General features: G+C 38.5%; 2 protein-coding genes across 5 annotated transcripts; both read right to left on the reverse strand.

The window, feature by feature from the left end:
* Window positions 1-368: 368 nt before the first annotated feature.
* LOC114047176 (zinc finger and BTB domain-containing protein 6-like) lies at window positions 369-12,350 on the reverse strand. Of its 4 annotated transcripts, none has more exons than XM_027867973.1 (2): window positions 12,325-12,350; window positions 369-3,332 (listed from the first exon to the last, which is right to left on the reverse strand). In XM_027867973.1, the coding sequence occupies exon 2, from the start codon at window positions 3,323-3,325 to the stop codon at window positions 2,045-2,047; it is 1,281 nt and encodes a 426-aa protein (XP_027723774.1). In that variant the 5' UTR covers window positions 3,326-3,332; window positions 12,325-12,350; the 3' UTR covers window positions 369-2,044. The 4 variants fall into 4 exon arrangements, with proteins under 4 accessions (XP_027723774.1, XP_027723771.1, XP_027723773.1 ...); XM_027867970.1 differs by lacking the exon at window positions 12,325-12,350 and adding an exon at window positions 4,544-4,643; XM_027867972.1 differs by lacking the exon at window positions 12,325-12,350 and adding an exon at window positions 4,500-4,584.
* LOC114047175 (zinc finger and BTB domain-containing protein 26) lies at window positions 8,961-22,192 on the reverse strand. The gene is made up of 2 exons (XM_027867968.1): window positions 22,120-22,192; window positions 8,961-13,604 (listed from the first exon to the last, which is right to left on the reverse strand). The coding sequence occupies exon 2, from the start codon at window positions 13,592-13,594 to the stop codon at window positions 12,269-12,271; it is 1,326 nt and encodes a 441-aa protein (XP_027723769.1). The 5' UTR covers window positions 13,595-13,604; window positions 22,120-22,192; the 3' UTR covers window positions 8,961-12,268.
* Between the last annotated feature and the right edge of the window lie 1,209 nt (window positions 22,193-23,401).

The raw sequence follows: 23,401 nt of genomic DNA on the forward strand, positions 1-23,401 counted from the left end.
CAGGACCAGAGTGTGTAAAGGTGAATAATGTTGTAATAAGGATGGAAAAGTAGACTGGAGATAGATTAATGGGCTTTACGTGCCAAAGAAGAACAAGAGTTTGTATTTTATCCTAGAGGAAATAGGAAGTCGCTGGCGATATACGAGCAGGGGAATGATATGTTCAGACCTGTGCTTTAGGATATCACTTTGGCAGCTGGGTAGAGGATGTCTGGAAGAGGGGAGAGTTCTGATGAGGGGAGATTAATTAGGAGGCTACTGAAATATAATCTGACACTCAATCGCTTCTCTCAGAGATTGACAAGATGCCTTAACCCACCAAGTTCTACCGTACCATAAGTATATAGAAATAACAGGAAACTTCAGTATTTAACAAGAATGAAAATAAATTTTACTTCCACTACACTTACTGTACATACATGTTTTCACTTTTGGCACATCCATGGAGAATCCATATATCTGGATCAGAAAAAAGTACTCAAATTATTTTAACATCAATCTTTGAAAGTCAGCCTTAGTTACATGAAAAAAATTTATCACTAAGAAAAATCACAACTATACATGTACAGTACTAAGGTAAAAAAAAAAAAAGTAGGTTAATATTGCCATGACAAAAAAAGATATTACCAAGACAAAGTAAAAAGAGTAATGATATCTAGAACACATTCAATGTCTTTCATAAATTGTGTATTTCCAGCAAATGCTGTTTCTTATTGGTTACATAATCATACTGATGATAAAAATATTTGATGTTTGTATTAAATATAGATACCACAGCTAATTTAGTATTCATTTCCAAAGTATGTGAACCAGTAATTCAAATAGGTAAAATTTATTCTCAAATGGAAATAAATTAAAATATATTAAAAACATTACATGGGCACAATTACTTTTTATTCCAGTGAAAGAAGTGTTTATATATTTTTATCTATATATGTGTGTGTGTCAACATATAAAACACAAACACACATGTAGGGGTGTGTATATATATTACATATACAAATGTGTGTTTATAAAAATCAACTTTAATATAACCCTGCGTATTCCTTTGGTGGCACAAGTAGGCTGCAGCATATTCACAATGATGATCTGTGCCCAAGAACTAGTATAAAAGATATTAATAAGGATTAGAAAAGGAGGTTGGCAAAATGTAGCAAGAATGAGAAAGGAGAGATGGACAGAATGCACAAGTGCTGCAATGTTATCCATGAATAATAATTTTTAAAAAAGATGATGATACCTGGTATGTTAAGTTGATCCTTTACGAAAGATTGATATAAAGATAAAGCCAATCATAACGGATGAAAAAGTATGAATGAGTTGCCCTTTGGACAAGTGGAGAGAATATTCATATTGAAATAAATGATATGCTGAATAATTTCTCTGGAGGTAACAAATTTTTTATACACAAGGAATATTATTTCATAATTTCAACCAGATAGCTGACTTATTGTTTGGTTTAGAAAAAGTTGTATAATTTGTAAAGGTAACCAATGTATTTATCCTTCTTGGGAAAAGATTCATCACACTTGCTTTCATCTACAGGACAAATAGTTCTTAAAAGTGATTCTAAAATGAACCAAGAATGGCAAGGTCCCACATTTATTTTCTTCTAATGGTCACCAAGATAAGAGTACAAGTAAAATATGATTGCTGTTCCTGTGTGAAGCACTAACAATGCAAATTCAATGAAAAACCTGAAAAAACCATTGAGTTCTTTCTGCCCCTTTAGCCAAGAATCAGTTAACAATATTAACCAAGAACCTATATTCATAACACTTCATAAAGCACCAAATAGGCTGGCTATGAAAATCAGCTAGTTATTTTGGTAAGGGTATTTAAGGCAGAATAGAACTCCATCAACCATTCCATTAACTCCAACAACTTTTAAGAATAGATATTACAAAAACATTAATATGCCAGTACATCAAAAAATCAGATAAACATAGGAAGGAGAGAATACGGAATTACAAAGGAGTATTTCTGCAGAACTCAAGATAATGGATTATAATATCCAAGTCTCCAAAGCAAGTGTGTATTACTATTAATCATAGTCTATTTTGACTTTTGTGATGATGTCAAGGTTTGCCCTTTCACCACTACTTCTCCCATGCACAGAAGTCAAGTGCTTTTTGAGGGCAGATTTGTGCTTGAAGTCCATGTCACAACAGTGGCATTTATAGGGCCGGTCTCCACTGTGAATGTTCAAGTGGTCCTGAAGAGTGCTCTTGGCAGTAAATGTCTTTAAACACACAGAACACTGAAATGGTCGTATGCCCATGTGTCCTCGGATGTGCCGGTTAAGATTTTTCTTCTGGGTAAATGTTTTTCCACATTGCAAACACAAGAACAGCTTGTGCATTTTGAGATGGCGTAGATAGTTTTCAAGATGAAGAAATCCTCGTGGACACTTGGGGCACTGGTGTCGCCAGGAATAACCCTCTTCTAGACTTTGAAGCCCATTTGTTACACCAACACTGCCTTCTGTACTTTCACCAATAAACCCTTGGAAGTGATTCCCAGGAACTTCTGTCATCCTACTTTCCACTGTAGAATTAATCAGTGAATGCTGTGTTTCTGGAAAATATATATTTGTTTTAGAAGAGGTACAAGGCTGTGAAAACTGCTCACTTTCTACAGTGGGCACATTGATGGAATCCATTCGGAAGATGCAAATTTCATCATCTTTATATCCTATTTCAACTGTTGAAATCTCTGATGTTTTCATATCTTTTTTGTCCAATATTAAGCCCTGTATAGTAGGCTGCAAAGCATTGTCTTTTTCTTGCTTAACTTGCATGTCCAAGTTCACAGGGCTGTCTTCAGAAATCTCAATTATTTCACAGTCTCTCTCTAAATTTTCATCTTCATCCTTTAGTTCTGGATAAGAGGAATGACATGTCTCAGCACCCTCACTATTGTTCTTCATAGAAGAATCTATTTCCAAATACTTGGACAAAGCTTCTGTGCACTTCTCCACAATATGTACCATTTGAAGGTAACTTGCAGCAGTCAAATATTTCAAAAGCTCTTTCCTTTTAACCTCCAGTGCACCAGTATAACAAGAGAGCAATAACTTTCTGCCAATCTCTGCGCTCTGCAAGATGGTAATTCTGACCTGCTTTGACTGGTTGAGTAAAAATTGATCTCTCATGAAAGTAGAGCAAGCAGCAAAAATCACCTTGTGTCCCTGGAATTCTGTATCATTGATATAGATGGATACATCGCAAAATAAATTCTGCTGTCTCAAGAGATTCATTTTCTGTAGGACCGCATCACCTTGCTGCTCAAACTGGAAGTGCAGGACATCAGATTCAGCAGCCATGGTCACACTTATTAAGAAAAACAAAACATAAATGTTATAGGGGGAGATGTAGTTCCAACTTAAAGACTGCTTTAAATTACTACAGTTTAAAAAGAATCATTTGGGTTAGAAGTCAGGTCTAGATGTTGGCAGATATTTTGGTACTACCTTGCTATGTGATCTTGGATGAGTTGTAGAATCATAAATTTTTAGAAATGAGGGGGAGGGAGGACCTTTGGGAGGTCATTTAGTCCAATTTCTACCTGAAGCCCAAAACACAACATTCATGAAAGGCAGGCACTCTAAATCACCTGCCTGAAAAGTGATCAGCCAGCTTTCTCTTGAACACTTCCAGCAAATAGCTTACTACCTCACAATACAACCTATTCTATGGTTAGACAATCGTTAAGTTCCTCCTCATATTATGCCAAAATTAAACCAAAACCTACCTCCCTAAAAATTACACTCACAAGCCTTGCTTTCCATTTTGTTCTTTGGAGTCTAGTGGAAATCTAAGCCCTCTTCTATGATATGTGACTAATATTTGAAAAGAGTTATTCATGTCCCCTACCCCAAGTTGGCTCTTCTCCGAGTAAAATATCTCTCCTACCTAAGATGTTTCACCTTTCCTGTCTTCAGTTTATTCACCAGTAAGAAGAAAAGGTTGGACTAAATGAAATGTAAGGTGCTGTTGGTACAACGCAAACCCCAAATTCATTCAAAAAAGGATGTGAAGTTGACACCCAGACAACTTCCCTAAAAAAGTCTAAACTAAATGATTCTTTGGAACTCTAAAGTTCGGTGGCCCAATCTAGTTAGAGAAGCAGACTGACACAGTGGAAGGAGCCCTGGGCTGAAAGTTAAGAGACCTGAAGAGAAATACGATTCTCTCCCTCATTTGCTCAATCACCAACAAATCTTCGTGAACTCTCTGGGTCTGTTTCCTCATCTATCAAATAAAAGAGTTGGAACAGATCGTCTGTAAAGTCCTTATGAATAACCTTAATGGAGACTATAATCCCTGCCAGCCTCATAAGGCTGTGGTGAAAGAAGCTGTTGTCATCCTATGGGCTCTTCCCCCTTGCCAAGGTGTCCATCCCCAGGGTCCCTCCCTCCCTCTCCGGCCCTTCCTCTCCAAACCCCGGCAGTGGGAAACTGGGAAAAGCCTCGAGTCCAGACCCCGACCTCTGCCCACCGTCAGTCCTGAGCTGACCCGAGCTTCCCACCGTCCACACTCACGCGCTGCGGCCGCGCACCAACGGGAAACTGCACCCTCCAAGGTGAGGCCCCCTCGGGCAACAGCAGAGAAGACTGCAGCGGCTGCCCACTCCGGAAGTTTGGCCCAATCTGGGACAAAACCCTTCCGGGGTAAGCCGACTTCACCCTCCGCTGGCCGCTCCACCCAATTCAGCATCGGCTGCAACGGCAGGACAGAGAGGTGAGCGGCGAACCGGAAGCACATCCCTACGGCCATCCTTCCCACCCCAAAGACTGACCTGCACGCAACTGTTTGGCCCCTACCTACTTCCGGCGAGCCCCCGGTAGTGGTTGCTAAAGGTCGTTTTTATCTCGCCTTACTTTCTCGTCTCCTTCACAATTTAGGGAATGCTACTCGAGGTAGCTGGTGAGCTGCAGGAAGAGCGCTCTTTACTGCGCCCAGTCATAAGCAGAGAGAGCTTAGTTGCTCGCATAAATTGCCAGTAGTTCTTAGTCCGGACATCTGAGTTTCAGATGAGCCTCTTCACAGAATTTCAGTTTCCTTATCTGAAAAATTTGGAGGGAACTAGTCCACGACCCTTAGAGATGAAGAAAATAAGGCCCCAAAAGAGTATCTCATATGTGTCCTGCTGTGTCCTAAGGCTCCTTCCAGTTATAACATTCCAGATTCCAACATTCATTGTGAAGCACTAGACCTAATAGCAACATTTTTCTTGGGAGTCAGAAATCTCCCCTAGATAAAAGACAAATGTTGGAGGGGCTGCGGGAAAGCAGATACATTATTGCACTGTTTGGTGACATTGCGAATTAGTCCAACCATTCTGAATTATGCCCCAATAGTTACCATACTGTAAACCCTTTGACCCGGTGATAACCACTACTAACCATATACTCCAAAGAGATCAAATGAGGATGAAAAGGTATACGTACAAAATAATTCATAGCTGCTCTTACTGTAGTTGCAAAAAACTATAAGGGAATGCCCATCAACTGGGGAAAGGCTGAACAAATTTGGGTAATGAAATACTACTGTGGTAAAAGAAAATGACAAAAGAGATGGTTCAAAAAAGATTAGTATAAATTAATATAGTGTGAAATAAGCAGAACCGGAACGATTTACAAAGTAACAAAAACTTATGAAGTCAAACAATTTTGAAAGACTAAAGAACTCTGATCAATGCAATGACCAACCACAATTCCAGGAGACCAATGATAATATGTGCTACCTACATTCTGACAGAAAGGAATGGATTCCAGGTTTTGAAATAGTTATATACATGTATATGCATACGCATGCACACGTGTATACATACACACATATATTTGGATAAGCTATTGGAATTTGTTTTGCTTCATGCATGTTTGTTACAAGCATTTTTTTTTTCAATTAGGGGAAGCACAGTTAGAAAATAGCTGTTAATAAAAGTATATGGAAAGGCAGATACATAGATAGATGGAAGAAATAAATTAGAAATCCTCAGTTGCAGTCCTAGCTGTATCCTCAGTTGCAGTCCTAGCTGTAACATTGACTAGCTGTGTGAACTTGAGTAGATCACTTCATCAGAATGAACTAGATTCCTCATAAAGTCCAAGAATATTATCAGGCCTCTCCCACAAGAGCTAAAGTCAATTTCAAAATTAGCATAACAATACAGACAGAACAAAAACGTAAATGAAAAATGCTTATTGGCAAAATTATGACATGCAGTTAGTTGGATACACAGATGCTACATGCAAATGAATGACCTGGGATCACAGCTAAACAGGAAAAGAATAGGTTGTATTTCATTCTGAAAGTGTGCAGGACTTTCAACAGTTCCAAGCTGATCTCTAACACAAAAACTCATCTCTTAAATACCAATATCAGGGATGGGGAGGAACCTTGAGGCCACAGGTTCCCCACCCCTGACCAATATTTTCCTAGTGATGCTAGGTAGCTATGAATCATGTAACAACCCAACTGCAAAACAACAACAACAACAACAAAATAGCTAAAATTGTAGGAGGCTCCAAAGACAAAAAAAAAAGTGCAAGCAGAATGCAGTACATTACCAACAATGACTGGAAAAAGAAGTGGCATGAAAGGTTTCTTCTAGGGCATTTTTAACTGGAAAAGGTGAGCCAGTCAGTGATATAGCAACAGTAAAAAGATAATAAATGAACACACAGTGCTACTCTGGTAGCTACATCTCCCACCAATATCCAACTGTACTATATAGATCTAGGATAATGAAGTACCCCAAGAGTAGTATGCAGAATAAAAACACAGCTCAGTAGGATCAAAAATCAAGACTAAAGGGAGATCAAGTCAAGAAAAACAAGATTATAAAACAGGAGATGGGGAGAAATTCCAGAGACATGCAGCCCCAAGTCACAAAGATCCTATTTTGATCATTGTGACCCCTCCCCAACCCAGTAGCACACAGCTTTTGAGAGTCAAAAAAATCATTTCAAGGATGACGTAGCTTTTCCTCTGATCTAGCAAGTCTCTCAGCTACTATGGACTACTATTATCAGGACCTACGACAAGCCTCTTATAAGGGATGCTCCAATAGACATGGGTGGTTGAGGGAAGGGGAGCAGTCACAATGTTTTATTTACTAAATGCAAAAGTACCACTGGGTCTAAGATGATTCTTAGTAAAGATATAGTTAGACACTGTTCACTGGGAAGCAAATCTGGAACCTAAAGTCCTTTAACTGTAATCCACTAAAACATTACAAGATCTAAAGCAGAGATTTTCAGTCTTTTTTTTTTTTTTTTTTTTTTTTTGCTGTCATGGACCCCTCTGGAAGTTTGGTAAAGTCTATAAATCCCTTCTCGGAATGTCTTTAAAAACCACAATACATATGTCTACAAATAAAGTCAATTATATTTAAAGTTTTCAAAATACATATTTTTTAAAGTTTGTGGACCCTAGGTTTGGAAAGGAAGACCTCCATGAGTTAGATAAGATTGTACGGAAGGGAATATCCACACCATCTACAATTCACAGCTGTATCAAAGTGAGAGTTTACTATTATGGTATATCAAGATCTTTTTTTTGTCCCAATCTTATCAAGTTTACTAAATATCCCAACTTTTGCATTATTCACAGATTTAATGCCTACCCATTTTACCTTGATCCAAGACAAAAATAAGAATAAATACAAAGAGATCAAGATCTTACCTGTTCCACTAGGGACGTTTATCCAAAACATCATTGGACCTATTAAGCACCAATTGGGGAGGTGGGGCCAGGGGGAAGGGGGGGATTCAAACAGTTCCAAACCCACCTAATTATACAATCATCCAACCCTGTTCCCTAGACAACCACAATCCCAATGATTGATTTCTCCCCCACGTCATTAGCCCTTTGCAGGTACTTAATAATATCACTTCTCCTCTCCAGGCCTGCAGCTTCCCCACCTGAGTAAAGTGGTCTAGATCAGTGATGTCAAACTCAAAATAGAAACAGGGATCACTAATACTTGCATAAGAATCTCTGACAATAGTAAATTGATTTAGTTTTAAAATGTAGTATAACCTATATATTCACCGTATTTTTGTTAAATATTTTCAAATTACATTTTAGTCTGGTTTAGCTGCAGGCCACATGAAAGGGTTGCATGTTAGACACCCCTGATTTAGATGATCTCTAAGGTCCCTCATATTTCTAAACCCAATGATTTATGAATATGTCTTTTGGTTGTAAGTCACTATTAGATTGTAAGTTCCTCAAGAGGGAGTTGTGTTCTTTTTCAGCCTTTGGAGCTCTCATCAAGGACAGACAATTGGACATATCAGGTGCTTAATGTATATTATTTCCTATCACTTCACCAATCTGGTCATTAACACCTTCAGATCAGTAACTTTAATTCATAATTACTTCCCCTCTTTGGCTGTGCCTCCATTAATCCTAACTAATTGGAGGGAACTTTATGTTCTCAAAAATTATGCCAACAAATTACAAACTTTGGCTGGCCCACCAAGCAGAAAGGCTATGAGTGTCTACATCTGAAAAACAAACTGAAGAGGTCGACACCAAAGAATTAGCCATCAGATAAGAGATTCAATTTTCAAAAAGTTACCAAGATTATCTACAAAGGAGTATTGGAGGGAGAATACTACCTATTCCAATGCAATCCTAGACCTTTTAAATTATTTCCTAAGTGTTAGTTGTGAACTTAGACTTTAATTCTTAATTAGCTCCCCTATTTAGCTGTGAATGAGAGCCCTAGCTCTCATAATCTGGAATCAACTTCTAAAATACAGGAGTTCTACAATTTTGAAATCATTTGGACTAGTAACTTGCTAACTTTTCTAGCAAATAAGTATTTTAGACTTTTGTCCCAAAAGTGACACCATCCTATACATAAAGAATGTAAGACTTACCTCCACTGGCATTCGAGGATTTCAGAAGAAAATGGGAGAATGAAGCAAGCGACTGACACCAGGGTTTTAGTTGTCACACTTTTATTAAGGAAACTTCCTCATAATAGGTGAAGAGGTAGTTCATAGTCAGTATGTGTAACATACAACAAGTTTAGGACAGCTGTTCATTAGCTGAAAGTAGACAATGGAAGAAGGTACTTCGCTATGTATTTGACAGTAGTGAAAAGGTGAAACTAGTCTCAGAGGAATGCCCTATTTATACAGCTTCTAATGAAAAATTTTTTAAGGAATGAAACCCATATCTGATTTACCTTTCCAGATATTAGTCACTTCAACTACGTGCTTGAGGTTTAAATTTTTTTAATTTTAAACTGTAGTGCTAAACTTAACAGGATTCCTTCTTCCTTTTTGTGCTTTATAGCGTTACAACATCAAAGATCTGTAAAATTCTAATGCTGAGTGAATAAAAAATGTTAAAGTCTTTCTACCACAAGAATTCCAAATAGTTTTCTATGTCATTCAGTAGTCTGGTCAAATTTCAATACAAACTAGGAAACCTACATACTTGAAAAAATCAAGTTCTAGCTAAAATAGCAAATTTAATATAGCTTCATTAAACTTAAGAAAATCTCACAGAAATGAAAGGGGCTTCCTCTCCAGCTAAAAATTAGAGGAGAGTTCAGTCCCTTTAGTGATTTTTTTTGCAAAGAAGTGTGAACTAAAGGTTTTCCTAGGAGGAAATAACGATGGTAAATAAAGCCAAAGTGTCAGACATTTATATTTAAGTGCTCTTAATAATCCAAGGTAGTTTTCTTCATCATTTCTTGTTGTTAAGACAGAGACCACATGAGGCAACTGTGGTATAATAGAGAAAAAACTGGCCTAGGTAGGAGTCAAGATGTGGATTTTAGTACCTGTCACTGAGTCCACCACTAAGAAACTTGGAGACCCTGGGAAGTCCCAGTTCTGCCATTAATCAGTCAAATGACATTGACAAGTTACCTTCCTAGGCCTCTGTTTACTCCTCTGAAAAATGAAGGGGCTGGACTGGCCCTAATATGTTATGTTTTCTGATAAAAACCCAGAAAGTCTAGTCCTTAGTAAAAGCGCTACATCTAAAGTTGAACTCTTGCCTATTCAGTCAACTCAATAAGAAAAAGACATCACAAGAATGACAGCACAGCTTTCAGTTAATGAACTAAGTCTCCTGGCTATGCCATGTAATTTTCCTATAATTAAATAATGCTCAAAGTAACATAAAACAAAATGGTTTAAATATCCTGTTGTAACTTCTCATTGTTGCATAGCATTGGTACCTTCAGTTAGACTTTGTAAATTATATTGTCAGGGAGCAGCTACATCACAATCTACTTATTAACCAGGTTTAAGTGCTTACTGGCTCTACCCTTCAACACATTTTGCATTTAAATTGTTTACCAAATAGCATGGGAAAGTATTTTTAAATGATATTGATTAATTTAATGTTTCCAATTAGATTCACAAAAGACAGCATCCAACATACCAACCACAGGAATTCCCTCAAACCAGCTAAGTTTCTTTACATGCACTCAAAAAGATAAAATATTTTTAAAAATTTGATGGAAATTGACACAATCTGCTTTGGAAACAGTGCTTGGGTTTATTCCCCATTTGACTCCCTCCCACCCCATAGTCTTACTACTTGCCAAAAGGGAGGAGCAAAACAGCAAACAAGCCCATTGCTTGTTTGAGCAATTCATCTCACTACTTTGTAAGAACAGAATATTGTTCAAACCACATCTTTTCAACCAGAAAAGAACTTCTAAATGAGAATGAATCCCTATGTGATGGTTAGCTAGTAAACACTGGACTGTTTCCTGGCCTAAAACCCAGCAGTGATTTAAAGAGGAAACATAAAACCTCCAGTTAGCATGTCATGCTTTATCTTTAATATCGAATAGTTTAGTTATTAATAAAGCCTTGAGGAACATATGGAGTAAAAGCTCTGTTCTAAATGACAATGGTAAGTTATTTCCCACCCTGTAAATCAGTTTCCTCATCTACAAGGAATTGAACTAGTTTATCTCTAAGGTCTCTTTCAGCTCTAACATTCTATGATTCTATGACTACCTAAATCTAATTCAGATGTTATATAACAGCTAAGACTCCAAAATATTATTCAAGAGGCAAAGGGAAAAAAATCTGTACAGATAGATTGACTTGGTGCTAGTGGATCTGTTGCAGGTATGGAGATAAGATTGGACACCTTGAAGAGAAAAACCTGATTACAATATGTGCCTCTTGTGATTCATTAAGAATTTTTTTCAGTCATTTTAGGTAAGGAAGTACATTATGACTACAGAAAAGTGCACGTACAATTTATGGAGATTTCAGTGTCTGTTCTACAAAGTATTGGACAGTGTACTTTTCTTATCAAATTCACTATGAATTTGGCTCACCTGACATAAAGTAAATCAACTACCAAGTAGCCTTTATATTTTCATTATTTTTCCAAAAGATCATTACTCTCCAATACATTGATTAAGTAGGCCATTTATTGTCCTGGCTTTAAGAAAATCAACAGACAACACCATTGTTAGATGCAACTGGCCTGTAATATTCTAATTGAAAAACCAAAGGCTTCCACTCTGTTACACAGTGATTTCAACTGCTGTATTTTATATGTGATTATAATGGTATTAATGGTGATCTCTACTTGTGCAGGCAGATGTGGCTGAAAAAAACCAATGTGTATTACCTGATCCATGTGAATAAGTTAGAGAACAGAAATCAAGTATTAATACTGTTTAAAAGTATATAAAATGAACTAAATATACTTCATGTAAACAACTTCAAGATGAACTCAAATGGAGTTTGTGGAGGAAAAAAGATGTTTAACAAAAACAAATGAATTTAACCACTGAGCAGCCAGTGGTTCATTCTATCAGAGGTCAAGGGTAAAACATTAAAATCAGTTTTGTTTTGTTTTTAAATCTCAGCCACTTTTGTTTAAAATCTACAGTGTTTTTCATTTCTCCTAACACAGCATCTATTGATGGAAAGTAGTTGAGGTTAATTTGTTATTACCATGCCCCACAAAAAACCCAGAAATGGGACCAGCCAAAACAGGAGTTAATGTGATCAACCTGCAGTGTAGTAATTCTCAAGAAAGAAAAACATATACTTATGGGAAGAAAATTCATCACCAAAAATAGGGCTAAAAGGTAGTAAAAACACCTTGAAGCAGCAACTTACCAGGTGCTTTCATTGAGCCCCAACCATATACACCACTCAAATTAACCAAAATGCTCCCCACTCCCCCCCCCCCAAGATACAGACTTAACTGTTCTTCATGCTCTCTTGGTCAACCATTAGTTATGTGTATAACTCTACTTAATTAACACAGGTACCATCACTCCTTATAGTCAGTACAGCCTGGGCCAGTTTACCTGCATCTAATACCTGGGATGCATCAGGTGGCTGCTGGCACCCTTTAGTTTCTGTGACTGTGGTACAAGCAAAAGAATCAAAATCCACTGTGAGGTCTTGCACATTTCTTTCATTAGCATTATCAAAGCTGTTTTTACCATGCAGCTGCTTCAGGTGTTTCCTCAAAACTGGTTTATGTGCAAAAACCATGTCACAATAGTTACATTTATGGGGCTTATCTCCACTATGAAGGTTAAGGTGATCCTGTAAGGAGCACTTCTGAGAGAAGGTTTTCCCACAGATTTTACACTGGAAAGGTTTGATGCCTGCGTGTACTCGCATATGTCGGTGGAGGTTGCCTTTCTGAGTGAAAGTCTTTCCGCAGAGTAAACACATAAAGAGTTTATGCATTTTTAAGTGGTTGGCATAGTTCTCTAGATGACGGAACACCCTGGTACACTTTGGGCACTGGTGATGCCACTGAAGGCCTTTGTCTACACCACGATTATTAGGACCAAATAAGTCTTTAGAGGCCATAATGATGTTATCACTACCTGCATAAGAAAGGGCATAATTGTGGAGATGGTTTTGTTCAATTTCATTTACTCTGTTTTCCACAGTTGAATTAATTAAGGAGTGCTGGGGTTCTGAGGAATGTAAAGCAGTTGGTTCAGAAGAAATAAATTGATTTTGATCTTTTTTATTCCTAACTTCTGAAACCTCTCCAATTGATTCTACTTTAACAATCTGAATGTCACTGTCCTCCATGTCCATACTATCCTCAGAGGGCTGAATACAGGGGGAGTCCTGCTCCTGTGAGTCTCTGTCATCTACCTGCTGTTCTTTTGACTCTGAAGAATCACTCTGCTGTTCACATTCCTCTTTGCCCTCCAAGGGCTGCTTGGGTTTTATAAACTTCCAAAGGGCCTGTGTGCATCGTTCTACAATGTGGCTCATCTGAAGAAAGCTTGCGGCTGTCAAATAATTTACCAGTTCCATCTCAGGAAATTCCAGAATGCCACTATAACAGGATAGCAGCAATTGTCTCCCCACTTCTGAACTCTGCAATATGGAAATCTTTATTTCTCTGGAATCATTCAGTAAAAACTGGTCTCTTAGGAAGGGTGAGCCTGCAGCAAACACAATTTTATGTCCCTGAACCTCAATATCATCTATGTGAACTGCGACGTCACAAAACTTATTTTCTTCTCTTAACTTGTTCATTTTTTGTAACATTGAATCTCCATAATTTTCAAACTTGAAGCGAAGGAGATCTGATCCTTCAGACATTGTGGCAGACCTAAAGGGCGGAAATGTAGAGATGTTGAGATAGGAAAAAAAAAAAAGTCAAAGATGTAAGAAACCTGGGCTTCATTTGCCAAAAAAAATTTATTTTTACCTCTTTGCTTTTAAGGAAATGTTCCTGGAAAGAAGACAGATATCTAAGGCAATTGAAAAATTATCCTTCATAAACAGTGTAAAATGTACTTTGGAGTGAATAAACCAATAGCTCAACACTTCTCTTTGGTCAACACTTAATACATAAGAATTGCAAATCATTTGTCAATCCAGATACATTTTTTCTATCTTCAAATAAAAATTCAATCAGGTTTTAATAACAAACTGGAATGAACCCAAACAAGCTGGGATGAATTGTCTACTGAGTTAGATTTTACTTAGAACTAAGAACTACAGCTCAAGGTTATAATGTTCTCCTCAAGGTATGCCAAAAACTTCCAAAGATGATTGCTTCTCATAAGAACAAAAAGAAAAATCTCATTGATTTACCTCCTAAAATATTGCAAACAATTTGATTGCCCCATCCCTGGACAGATGACAAGATGTCAAGAATGTAAAAGGACAGAAACATTAAAAAAACAAAAAAGTAAAAAATAAATTAAATGGTTTCTAGGAAAGTGATAATTCCAGTTACAGAGAAATGGGGGGGGGGGGGCAGTGTAGGAAAGGTAAAAGACAGAACCTACATACTAGGTTTTCCAAAAGTTTCAGTGGAGTTTAAAGCTTTTAATATCAATTCTCTGTTGTGCAGAAAGAATAGCAAGGTTTGGCTCATTAAGAGCTAGCTTTTAAAAACTTAAAACTCCACTGAATTTTCTGAAATACCATGTATATAACATATAAATATATATATATATAAATTTAAAGAGACTATATAAAAGTGTATACAATACCTTGCAAACAATCTAAGTAATAAATACTCAGTTCAGATATCAAAGGGTGTTAGATGGTATGGAAAAGAAAATACAGTATTTGTGCAAAGAGAACCCTTTACAAAATCTCAATTCTAACAAGACAGTTGGTGACAGTTTATAGAGGAAAAAAAATCCCCAAAATAAGAAAGATGAGAAATCATTTCTGTCATGTACTTTTAATTTTTAAATATTTCATTTATTTAATGTCTATTCTGGAAACATTTTAGCACCAATTCTAATTTAGCATCAAAAGTTATAAAGCAACAGTAATTTTCAATAGCAAAAACAAAGCTGGCACTCCTTTTGAGAGTTTACTTATTCCAGACTCCATTGGCTCTTACCATTGTCTAGCCCAGAACAATAATTCCCTCTGTGGAATCATTAGGGAAAGCTAATTGCTGCAAATCATTCAAATATTGCAGGTTGAACACTCTTGGGAACTAGACAGATAGATCCAATCTCCCTCTGATGGTTTAAGATGAAAAATAGGCAAGTGCTATCATTTGGTTTATATTAATTGGTTTTATGAAAATTATCTTCTTAAAAGCAATATGAATATTTTAAAGACAATCAACTTTGAAAATCTTGAGAAATCTGATCAACACAATGACCAAATACAATTTCAGAGGACTGATGATAAAACAGGCCATCCACCTCCCAATAGAGAGATGATGGACTAAAAGTGCAGATGAAGATTTTTTTAAAATATGGCCAATGAAGAAATTTTCTTTGTTTGACTATACATGTCTGCAATAAAGGATTTTGTTTTTCTTGCTTTCAATAGAGGGGGAAAGAGAAAATGATGTGTGGGGAGAAGGCAGATTGTCATTTTTTAAAAAACAACTTAATTTTAAATAAGTAAATAAATCAGTGTATGCCTTTCTTTAAAAACAAACAAAATAACCAACGTGAGTTATCTCAAATACTCCCCAAAAAGGGCAAATATGTTGACCATAGTTTTGGTGAGGCTTAAGCTCACATTTGTGTATTACACATTAAGTTTCCCCAAGCCTATTCTAGCAAATAATGACTTTTGTATTAAATCTCATTCATTCATTTTACAGGAATTTATTAAATGCCTTTTGTATGCTGAGCATTGAGCTAGAAATTGGAAATATAAAGATAAAAGTAAAACTGTACCTACCCTCAAAGAGCTTATGTCCGATGTGAGGAGAATGAGCCTTGGGACAACATACATAGACAAATACAAAACAGATACAAAGTAACTTCGAGGGGAAGGGTTCTTACAAATGGACTTCTAGCAGAAGGTGATACTTGAACTGATCTCTGAAGGAAGCTAAGACCTCTAAGGAACCGAGGTGAATTGGTCTTGCAGTCCAGGTATAAGGACAATCTATGCAAAGGCACAGAGACAGGAGATTCAATGTTGTGTCTGGAGAATTGCAAATAGGTCAGACAGGCTGTAATATTGAGTGAATGTGGGAGAGTAACAGGCAACAAGCCTAGAAAAGTGGACTGCTGCCAGATTGTAAAGGGTTTTATAAGCCAAATAAAAAAGTTCTTAGAGGCAAGGTGGTACCAACTGCTGCTTCCTGAGCTGAGAACTGAAACTGCCAGACCTGTGTTTTAGCAATATCACATTGGTTTCTCTTAGAGAACAGATTAGAAAAGGGGGAGACTGGAGTCTGTGAGACCAATTGGGAATGTACTGCAAAATCCAGGCAAGAAGTAATGCAGAAGTATGATGGTGGCTGGGTGAGTAGAGGGAAGGGGACAAATGCAAGAGTTATTGTAGAAGTAGCACTAACTGCAAATTTGTGAATGTGCACTTAATAAGTTCTTAAAAGTTGACTGGAAGGGATACCAACACCTCCAGGCAACTGGAAGGATGGGGGTATCCTCAAAAGAAATAGGAAAATGAGAAAGACGGAAACTTGAAGGGGTAGATATTCGGGAAGGGGAGTGGTGTCAAATAATGATTTCTATTTAAGACAAATTCAGTTTGTTCTGACTAAGCGACACCCAGTTGGAGATATCAAACAGGCAATTGGTGGTATAGGGCTGGACTTAAAGAGAAAAATTAAAGATAAGTACATAGATTTGGGAATTTTCTATGGAGGCACTAGTTGATGAGATCACTAAAAGGAAGTATACAGAAGAAGGCCCAGGCTAAAGCCCTGGGGTATATAATCATGAAAAGGGATGATGTGTAGTCATCATCGGTCAACAAAGGAGGCTCAGAAGAAACAACCAGATGGGTAGGAAGAAATCCAAGAGAGACCTGTGCCATTAAGACCTAGGGAGGAAAGCAGGGTCAATAGTGTCAAATGCTACAATAGTTGAGAGGGATGAGGACTGAGAAAAAGCTCTCAGATTTTATGATTAAGAAATCATTGGGGAATTAGATTCAAACTAACATCTCATACCATATATCATTATGAGTTTCAAATGAAAATATGACAAATACAAAAAGCCACAAACAAATTAGAGATGTAAAGAAGATACCTTTCACAAATATAGATGAAAAAGATTTCCTGACAAAACAAAGGACAGAAGATTACAGCAGATAAATGAAAAACTTTGATTACAATAAATTTGAAAAGCTTCTGCACAAAATTAATGCCATTAAAATTATAAGGGAAATACTGAACTGGAGAAAGTTATCTTTAGAGCAAGTTACTCTGAAATCCAAGATATATAAGGAACTGATTCAAATATATAGGAACAAGAACTATTCCCTAGGAGTTAAAATGTCAAAGGATATGAAGAAACAAAGTTATCAAAGTAAGAAATCCAAGCTAACAGCCATATGAAAAGCTCCAAATCACTAATAATAAGAGAAATGGCAAATTAAAACAATACGGAGGTTCCACCTTACATCTAACAGATTGGCAAAGATGACAAAAAAGGAAAATAATTGTTTCAGGAGCTGTGGGAGGGTAAGCGCATAAATAAACTGCTGGTGGAGCCATGAACTGGTTAAGCAATTCTGGAATGCAATTGGGAATTATGCCCCCAAAGTCACTAACTCTCCATCCCTTCTGACCCAGTAATACCACTACTAGGCTTATACCCCAAAGAGATCAAAGAAAGAAGGAAACAACTACTGTACATAAATACTTATAGCAGCACTTTTTATTGTGGCAAAGAACTAGAGAAAGTGGGGGAAAGAGAGGCATCTGGGGGAGCAGGAGAGAGAATGGGAGGGTAAGTGCCTATCAATTAGGGAACAGGTAAACAAATTATGATATATGAATGTAATGGAATATCATTGTGCTATAGATATGAATTGAAGAGAAAAGACGATTAGAACAGATTCAGTGGGGAATGGGATGAACAATTAAAAGTAAAGTAATAAGGATCCAGGTCAGATTATATAACATAAAACTGGAGTGATTCCAATCAGTACAATTGTGATTTTCTTCAGAAGAATTCAGCAGCAGGGTATAGGAGCTGGAAAGGCAGGTGGTAGAAGTAGTAAAGTTGGGCTTTAGAAAGGTGGTGACTGGATAAGAGAATTTAAGCATAAACAACTGTGAACAAGTTAACTGTAAGTGTCAAAATTTTGAAGGTAAGAAAGTAAATCCAAAGCAGCAATGACTGCCTGGAAAAGCAAGGAGGGTTGTAATGTCTACAGGCTACAGTAAGGATAGAGACTGGGATTAGAAGGAGTAAGGAACAGGGAGAGATTTTAGGACAACTGGTTAGATAAAAGAATTTGAAAGTTCTGGATTGTGAAGATGGTAGCACCTGTGTTAAGATCAAAGGTATGATCAGTCCTATGTGTGGCTAGGGGTAGAGTGAAGGTGCAACTTATGAGAGCTGAGGAAGTTGATGAACTACAAAGTAAGGAACGATATTTGAGGGAATATTCATACTTTGTTGTTCCTATCTTATTATATGTCTGCCATGTCTTTTTAACTAGAGGCCAAGAATGATGTCCCACACTTTCTAGCACTGGACCGAGTGCAGTAAATAATCAAGAAATACTTGTTTATCATTCAGTTCATTTCCATAATTATATACATCTAATATTTTAAAGGCCTCCAATGGCTCATTGTGGTGTGCAACTAACACTAAATTTTCAAAGGCAATACAGCCCAAACTCTGGCAGGTCTCAATGACTGTTTATCTGTTGCCCAAGAATCATTTTAGAAAAGTTCAGAAAAAGCTCATTTCTTGCTAGTCAGCCATACCAACTCATGAAGACTATCTTATGAAAGGTTATAATCCATCAGTACAATAAGTACTTGAGATACTATGATATAGTGGGAATGATATAACATTTGAAGTTAGATGACCTGGCTTTAGAATTGGAAGGAACCTTAAAGATAATCAACTCCAACCTATCCCATGGCCAGTTTTGTGTGTTGGAAGGGGAGTTGGGGGTGGGTGGGAGTAGAAAGGAGATGAGGTCAAGGATGGGTAAGTGTCTTGTTCAAGGTGACACACTCAGTGATCAAGTTGGGATCAGAACCCAAGTCTGACTCCTAGTTCAAGACTCTTTTTCTTCAGACCATTTTACTTCACAGAAGAAAGAAGTTCTTAGAACATAACTGCCTCATTGTTTACTGTGAAAAACAGAATGCTGGCCTGCAGTCATACAAAACATATACTCAAAGAAGGATAAAAGCCCAGGAAAAAAGCTGAAAAGGCTTCTCTACCATATGGTAGACTGACATTCTGCACATAACAACAGGATCTATTTAAAGTCCAGCAATTGTCCAATTCCCAACATGCTGTAATAATAATGTCCAAAGGCCAGAACCTTATAGGATTACCTACCTAACTGGCCAGTTAAAGCAACAGATGGTTTGACAGAAGACGATGAAATTTTAATAAACACTGTACCAAACTAGTTTCCTGGAAAAGGGAAACATTATTTTTATAAGAAAATGTAATCTGTCTATTTCAACTGAAAGGAAAAGAGTGGGGTTGGAAGTATGGGAATCTAAATCAGTTTTTCTACTGAAGGACTCACTGGCTAAAAGACAGTAACAAAGTGGCTTAAACACCAAAACTAAGAATAGGACAGAGGTATAACTCATAAAAGAGAAACCTTGCTATGCCCCCAACTTACAGATTTTGCAGTGATATTAGAGTTAATTTCATCTGTGCCTAAAACTAATTTCCTTAACTGATTTTCCAAAATCTCTCCTGAACCAAATGTCTTCCCCATTACAATTTTTTTTTTTAAATCCAATATCCAACAATATGTGATTTGGAATCTTGGCCTTCTCTTTCTTAAGCAATACAGATGGATAAGCAAAAAGTCCAGACCAGGGGTGGGGAACCTGTGGCCTCAAGGCCACAAGGCCTAGTCTAGAGCATTGATTCCTGAAATTATTAGCAAATACCATGAGAGGAAGGTCCATTTCTTATACTACTACTGTATTCCTCACAAAGCTGAGGTCTTTAAAAAGAGTAGGCAGTTCAATACTTGCTGACTGACAAGTATTTTCCAAACAGGGAAACTGATAGAAAAAGCAACAGATTTGGAATCAATGGTGCTAGAGTTCAAATCTTGCATTGTTACTAGTTATGTCACTTTATGGCTCTATACTTCAATTTCCTCATCTGTAAAATAAAGTGTTTGAACTAAACTGAAGTCGCTTCCAATTCCAAATCCTATGATTTTAAATATTACAGTTCCCATTAGGGAATAACATACAAAACAGCATAAACACACATTTTGCTTAACAGTTTTCAAAGTACTTTCCTTCTGTAGTATTTTATTTGTTTACTAGAACAACTCTGAGATATTAATGTGCATTTTGCAGATGAGAAAAATGACTCTCAAAAAAACTAAATGATTTGTCCAAGGTCACATGAGTGTTTTTAACTCACTGGAACTAGAACCTCAGCAGTCCTTTGACTTAGTCCAACTTCACAGTATAGCTTCTTTAAAGCTTGGAATGTCTTTTCTTAGATATTATTATTACAAAAATACTCTCCACTTCAGGTAATTTTTTATCATACTCTATAATTAGATTATTCTTATATTTATTACCAACAATACTGAAAATTCTCATTTATGAAAAAAAAAGAATTATTCTAAAATAGCCCAATGAGTTTCCTAGAGCAGCATTTACTTTCTTCTATTTGGCCCATATTGTCTTCTTAGCTTAAGCTCCAGTCTTTTCCAGACCTCTTCCTTTCTCCTTCAATCCTTACACCTCTGTAGACAGTTTGAGACATTATACAACCTCTTTGTTTTACATAAAATATGAGGAAACTGAGGGCCAGGGTGATATGAAGTGCATTGCCCAAGGTCACACAATTAGTGACAGAAAGGCAGTCATGCAAACCCCACTCCTCTGCCTCCAAACCTAGCATACTCTCTATTATACCTGACTATTTATGTTCTACCTCTAATATATCTGTTATGGTTATGCTCAATGCCTTTCCACAACTGAGTCCACCTAAACAAACACTCCCTTTTATATCCCCTTCTGCTGGAAGCCTCAACTGTAACAGAACCATTTGTACATTAAGAGTTCCTCTTCTGCCTAACCATAACATGACTCACCCATACAACACACCCACTTAGAAACTTTATGAAAACTTCTAAATGTTCAATCTGAAAGTAAGAAATGGAAACAGGTGGGTCTTTGAAAGACAATTTGACTTCTTGTAACCACTGCTAAGTAATAATGTATAAATAAAGATACCCTTTTCTCACTGTAGTAACAAAGGTCCATTCTCCACCCTCAAAACTTTGGATGCTCACTGTATTTCAGAGTCAGCGTTAGAATGAGTGTAATGGACATTCAAGTATGATGCACCAATTTACAAAAACCTCAGCCAATTACAAACACAGTAAGAGGACATCAAGAATATTAATACTTAAGATTTGGCTTTTATAACTGCAGAAAAAGGGTTGTTATATATCCCAGGATGAAAATGGTGTCACCCTAACCCACCACTTCCACCGCCACCGCTGCCTCCGGCAGCCCGCAGATGCTCTTTAAACCCTGGAGCCCAAGAAGCTGGACAAGTTTCGCACTTCCAGGGGCCTATCCCTCCCTTCGGCTCGTAACCTCTCCCACTGGTTTCTAAGAGGAAATCCCAGTCTAACAGACAATCCGGACTGGCACTGCTACTTGCCACCTTCGTCACCTGCTAAAACTGAGGGCTGTGGCTTGATTTGCTCCCAGAGATGGAATGGGGAGGGCGGAGGAGAGGGGGCGGTACCTCACCGGAACTCGGGACCTGAGTCTGGAGGGGCTGGTAAAGTCTGCCGGCAGCTGCCACACGGAGAGAAAGAGCCGGCGGGCCGGAGCCCCTCCACACCTACCGGGCCAGCGCAGCTTGCCCCCACTGCTCCCTGCCCGCCGGACTCCGGGGAGTGCTATGCTGCCTTTCACCGAGAGTTAAATAGGAGGAAGTGCCTGGACCAGGAGGGGAGCCCGGGAGGTGGGACCGCGCGGGAAAGCGGCAGCCTCAGTGTTCGGCCCTTGCGGCCACCCGGAGCCGCTCCGTCCTGTTCCCTCAGCCCAGTCCCCCGCCCCAGCCTAGAAACCCACCTAGGGACCTGCAAGGGAGGGAGCGGTTGCGGTGGCCAAATAGGGACCCCCTAGGCCCCGCCCCCTCAAGGCCCCGCCCCACACCCACGCCCCCCTCGCCCAGTCCCGCACTTACCAACTTAGAGTAGCCGAGGCTGGGATCCCGCACTGCCTGGAGCTCCGGCCCCTCGGGGGCTCCGGGGGGGAAAGGGAGGGGGAGGGGACTGCGGCCAAAGGGGGGAGGGGATACGGACCGGAAGCGGAAAGGGAGCCTTTGAACTCCCGAGAATGCTTCCAGGTTTTAGTGACGGGTTCGTTCGTATCTCCAGCCAATCAGGACTTCGGGAGAGGAGTGCGGACCCGAAATGACATTTGTGCAAGCTGGGATTGAGTGGGGGGGCGGTATGCGTAGCTATTACTTTGCCCCTGCTGATGGGGGGGGGTAGAAGCTCCTCAACCCCAGGGCCTGGGGAGAAAGCAAGCCACTCTCCTCCCAGAAAGTGCTCCCCCTCTTCCTCCCCAGAAGGGCTTTAAGTCATTTCTCCCTTCTCCACTTCCAGTCTTCCTCTTCGGAGTTCCTCTTCCCTCCTCCATCCCATTCGCATTCTAAGCTTTCTTTTATCCAGTTTTCTTTTGTGCCCTAGACCAGGTGTTGTGAAAGATATACTCTGTGTCCTGTTTGTTCTTTTGCTTCCTAAAAGGCGTGTTGAGTCTGGCTGTGCTTGGCATAGCAAATCAACCCCCGCGAAACCATTGTGCATTGTGCACTTCTACTTTGAACTCCGCCCCCTTTGACCTGCCAGCCCTCCTCTATTTTCTCGTGTGTGTGTGTGTGTGTGTGTGTGTGTGTGTGTTTCTTTCTCGTAGTTTTTCCCTTTGGTTCTAATTCTTCTTTACAACATGACTAACTTGGAAATGTTTAAAAAATAAATAAATAAACTGTAGGGGCACAAAAACAAAATAGAAACAGTCCCCACTATAAGGGAACTTACATTCTACTCATATCCTGTTACAAGGGGTCCATTCCAAGTGCCCTAGTATAACAAATTACTTCTAAGAAGAGGCAATGTGGAATAGTGAAAATACTTCCTATTTCTATAGTGCTTTAGTAGTATTAGCCCCATTTTACATGAGGAAATGAGATCTCCTTGAGTTGAAGTAAACTCTTTTATAACCTGGTTCCAGCCTATCTTTCCCGACTAAAACAACTTTACAAACGTTGGTCCAGCCAAACTGGAATAAATGCTATGACTCACACAAAGCATTGCATCTCTAGCCTCTGTGCGTTAATAAATCCTTGTTGTTGACTGACCTGCTGACAGGCGGTTCCCACTGCTGGTCCCTCCCCATTTCCACCTTTTGAGACATTATACCATCTTTCAAAGCTCAGTTCAAGTGCCACCGCCTAAGCACAAGGC

The sequence above is a fragment of the Vombatus ursinus genome, unplaced genomic scaffold, assembly GCF_900497805.2.
Source record: "Vombatus ursinus unplaced genomic scaffold, bare-nosed wombat genome assembly UNPS02014786.1, whole genome shotgun sequence".
NCBI lineage: Eukaryota > Metazoa > Chordata > Mammalia > Diprotodontia > Vombatidae > Vombatus > Vombatus ursinus.

Excerpts from the sequence above, each read along its gene's own strand:
- LOC114047176 (XM_027867973.1), bottom strand. The coding sequence starts at position 3,325 with ATGGCTGCTGAATCTGATGTCCTGCACTTCCAGTTTGAGCAGCAAGGT.
- LOC114047175 (XM_027867968.1), bottom strand. The coding sequence starts at position 13,594 with ATGTCTGAAGGATCAGATCTCCTTCGCTTCAAGTTTGAAAATTATGGA.